The 4,459-nt window shown below is 43.2% G+C and overlaps 1 protein-coding gene across 1 annotated transcript; it reads left to right on the forward strand.

Annotated features, from left to right (window-relative positions):
- The first annotated feature begins 3,254 nt into the window (after positions 1-3,254).
- Positions 3,255-4,214, forward strand: LOC112930851 (olfactory receptor 13C7-like). The gene has a single exon (XM_026013287.2). The coding sequence runs from the start codon at positions 3,255-3,257 to the stop codon at positions 4,212-4,214; it is 960 nt and encodes a 319-aa protein (XP_025869072.2).
- The last annotated feature ends 245 nt before the right edge of the window (positions 4,215-4,459 follow it).

Genomic DNA, 4,459 nt, shown 5'->3' on the forward strand with positions numbered 1-4,459 from the left:
GATGGGCTGAGTCAAGGCCTCAGAGCCTGAGGTATCCCCAGTCCACCCAGCAACAAAGTTACACCAACAAAATAAGATGTCAAGAGCTAATGTGGACACAGTCCCTGTAAAGAGCAGAAGTGAGTCAAGTTGTCACTGAGATGGTGATGTGATTCCTGCATGTCTAGAAGTATTGGAGCCAATCTTAACAGCTAAGGCAATAGTGTGGTCCCTCCCACTTTTTCCTGAGCTTTCCACAGAAGACCATGAGTGGAGTACTGAGGGGTGACAGGCAGTGGAAGAGTTACAGAAGAAACTCAAGGCAGAAAGAGAGAGATACTCCAAAGTGGACCCTAAAAGCATCTCAAAGCCTCAGAGGTGACTTTCCAAAACAGGAGCAGTCACCTCTGTTGGCCATGGATGGCCTCTAACAAAGAAAGGTACATGGTACAGACAAGTAAGATGGCAGATCCTCTTTGAATAGGTCCAAAAGTCCTGAATTTTACAAGCCTGTCCTGCTCAAGATAGATGTTGCCAGTATTTAAGAGCCACTTAGAAAAGAGAGTTTGTTACATAACTGAAAGGGTGGAGCCATAGCCAGAAGCTAGGTATCCAGGGTCAATGGTCCCCTAAGTTTTAAAACCATGCTTCCTCACAGTTTAGAATGTCTGGTTATTTATTTATAAAATGCATAAATGTTCTATGGTACCAGTATGCTATATATATATTATAAAATGTTTATAAAATAAAATTTTTAAAAGGTGGGATAAAAGTAAGAATATAAAAAGAAGAGCTACCATGGAGCAAAAAAGAAAACAAGCGTAGATTACAAATTCATTTGTTAATTCATTTAGCAACTCTTCATTGAGTGACTACTGTAAACCAGGCCCAGTTTTTTTTTAATAAAGATTTTATTTATTTATTCATGAGAGACACACACAGAGAGAGAGGCAGAGGGAGAAGCATGGGACTCCATCCCAGGTCTCCAGGATCACATCCTGGACTGAAGGCGGCACTAAACCGCTGAGCCACCAGGGCTGCCCCCAGGCCCAGTTTTTATACTTAGGATACATTTGTAAAAAATGTAGAAAAAAGTCCCTGCCTCTATGAAACTTGCATTTAAATGGATGGAAATAGACAAGAAATAATGGCTAACATAAATAAGAAAATAATAGAGGATGGTAGAAACTGCACAGAACAGGACTGAACACATGCAACTAGTTTTGCTCCCTCCTGAAACACACAAAAACTACAGTTAAGGTTTTTTTGTTGGTTTGGTTTGGTTTGGTTCATTTTTTTAAAATGACAAACCACAAAAGTAAGAAGAAGGGGGACATCAGAGTGATAACATTTTGAAGTCTGGGTAGTGGATGGACTAGTGGTCATTTCCACGACAAATCTGGCAGAACCAAATCCTGAGCCAGAGACAGAGACAGTGCTGTGCTACAACCAGATCTGCAGCACCAAGCAGCCCATGCCAGGTCCATCTAGGTCCAGGGGTAAATGGGTGCTGCTGAAAGAAGGAGGATTAGGCAGAAAATGTATAAGAAACAGTCCCACAGCCTTCACTCAACCCATGACATTGGCTAACTGTCCCTCAGCTATCCCCCTAAAAATTTATTCTCTGGAAAGGATAAAACAATGGATAAAACACAATAGCATAAGAAAGACTTCAAGCAACAGGACATCACTTCTGCAATCAACTGGCCTTTTTCAAGCCCACAGCTGCTACACCTGCGAAACTCTCATGGCAAGAGCTAGAATGCCCTATAAAGGCCTGGCCTATGGTAAGAGCTCAGAATCTATATGTTGGGGCACAGACAAGAAGGAACTTTCAAGGTCAATTGCTTCTTTCCAATCCCAACATTCTGAATTTGAAAATGCCAGCGATACTGAGCTATAAGGATCTGTCCTGTGCAGTGGGTTTCACACTCTCCTAGACCTATTGTGGACTCTAATGAGAGTTCTCATTGACTGGGGGTGTTATGTTAATTCTGACAGGAACAGAATGACCCTTCTTCTCTAACGTTTTCTAAAAGCTCAACAGGATGGGTATAAAGGGAGGGAGAGGGAAGAACGTATTTCTGGAGGGACTTCAAAATAATTGGATCTTAGGGACATAATCCCAGATGGATAAAGTTTCTAAACTTTGTCACTTCACTTTCAAAACTTCAAATCACTTCAGGGACTAGAATAATCCCAATAGCAGAGTGGAATTTAACTGGCTCATATAGACAATGCATGGTCCTTTGTGGATTTTACCCAAACACTGAACAAACACCAGTAAACTTAGCTCTCATCCATTTTAGGGGCTAACTCCTCTGGCTGCTACTTTCAGATAAGAAGATTGGCTAATTTCAGCCTCTGAACTATTCCCGGACCTCAGATAAGTGGTTTTCTTCACTGCCCTATTTACAGAAAAGGTAAGAGAGAGCTTGTAAAAGGATGTGTAAACTCTGTGGGCCTAGCCCAATTCCTAGCTTCATTCCTTGTGACTCCATGGCATGGGGTCAACTGGAAGGAAAGAGAGAAAGTTATCTTACTGGTAGGATAGAAATTCCAAGAAGGAGAAATTCATTGAGATCATTTAGTTCCTGGATAGAATATCTCTAAATATAATCCATTCCAAAGTGAGTATTGAGGAAACAAAGGCCCAGAAAGGAAAAGAGACTTGATAATTCCCATACCTTGAGTGATTGGTGAAAGCCAGTTCTTTTGGTAAGTGCTGCAAGTAGTTTGGAATGTGAGTGAAGAATGAATGAATGAATGAATGAATGAATGAATATCCCAAAGGCCTGGGGACTGTGAGAGAGAACTATAAAAGAGAAGAGAAGTAGTAACCAAAATTATTTGGAGAGGGGAATGATAGGAATTGAGAATGAAGATCAGTTATCTCTCCTAGTCTTATGCCCCAAAAGAATAAAAATTCATACAAATAGAGTGTAATAATCCTCACAAAATTGATTAAAATGAATCAGCCACACATGGTATAAGCCAAGGTAAATGTGTGATGTTAATCTGAAATGAAATTAGGAAAATTAAATCCAATTTTGTGAAATCTCAAACACCTCTATGGGAGCCAAATATCACAAAGTAGATTTTAACCAATTTCTCTGCATTTACTTAGAACAATGTAAAGAGTCTCCCAGACTTCCAGGGCTGTTCTTCAGCTGCTCAGCAAGGCAAGTTTCCTCAGTGGCTTTCTGCCCACTTTAGGTATCAGAGATCAGGAAGTTGGCTTTCTGAGTTCCTGTAGGTGACAGGGAAGATATATCATGGACAGGTTCAATTGGACTTCTCCTGTGATGGGGTTCATCCTCCTGGGCCTCTCAGCCCACCCGAAGCTGGAGAAAATGTTCTTTGTGCTCATCCTCTTGATGTACCTGGTGATCCTGCTGGGCAACGGGGTCCTCATCCTGGTGACCATCCTTGACTCCCGCCTGCACACACCCATGTACTTCTTCCTGGGGAACCTCTCCTTCCTGGACATCTGCTACACAACCTCCTCAGTCCCCCTTATTCTTGACAGCTTCCTGACCCCCAGCAAAACCATACCCTTCTCAGCCTGTGCTGTGCAGATGTTTCTCTCCTTTGCCATGGGAGCCACAGAGTGTGTGCTACTGGGCATGATGGCATTTGATCGCTATGTGGCCATCTGTAACCCGCTTAGGTACCCTGTGGTCATGAGCAAGGCTGCCTATGTGCCCATGGCTGCCAGCTCCTGGGCAGCTGGAAGCATGACTGCCACGGTGCAAACATCCTTAGCGATGCGACTGCCTTTCTGTGGGGACAACATCATCAACCACTTCACCTGTGAGATCCTGGCAGTCCTAAAGTTGGCCTGTGCTGATATTTCCATCAATGTGATCAGTATGGCAGTGGCTAATGTGATCTTCCTTGGCATTCCAGTTCTATTTATTTCTGTCTCTTATGTGTTCATCATTGCTACCATCCTGAGGATCCCCTCAGCTGAGGGGAGGAAAAAGGCCTTCTCCACCTGCTCTGCCCACCTCACTGTAGTGGTCATCTTCTATGGAACAATCCTCTTCATGTATGGGAAGCCAAAATCCAAGGATCCCCATGGGGCAGACAAGCAGGATGTTTCAGACAAGCTCACCTCCCTCTTCTATGGGGTAGTGACCCCCATGCTCAACCCCATCATCTACAGCCTGAGGAACAAGGACGTGAAGGCTGCTGTGAGGAATCTGGTACTTCACAAACACTTTATCCAGTGATGGTGGAGGGCTCCTGATAGATCTCTATTCCCTAGTTTCTCTCACCTGAGGGGCTCAGAAAATATGCTAAAGGTCCAGTTTCATCTAAGGTACATGGGCACTCTGATTACACAGAGAGTTTTATGTGAATAGGAAGCATTTGATGGGACAAAGCTCTCCTGTTCTATAGGCACTTCTACAAAAGTATATACCGTGGTCAAGCCTCATAGCTGTCTATCTCTGGGATGCATACTGAACTAATTGAT

This window comes from Vulpes vulpes, chromosome 12, assembly GCF_048418805.1.
Source record: "Vulpes vulpes isolate BD-2025 chromosome 12, VulVul3, whole genome shotgun sequence".
NCBI lineage: Eukaryota > Metazoa > Chordata > Mammalia > Carnivora > Canidae > Vulpes > Vulpes vulpes.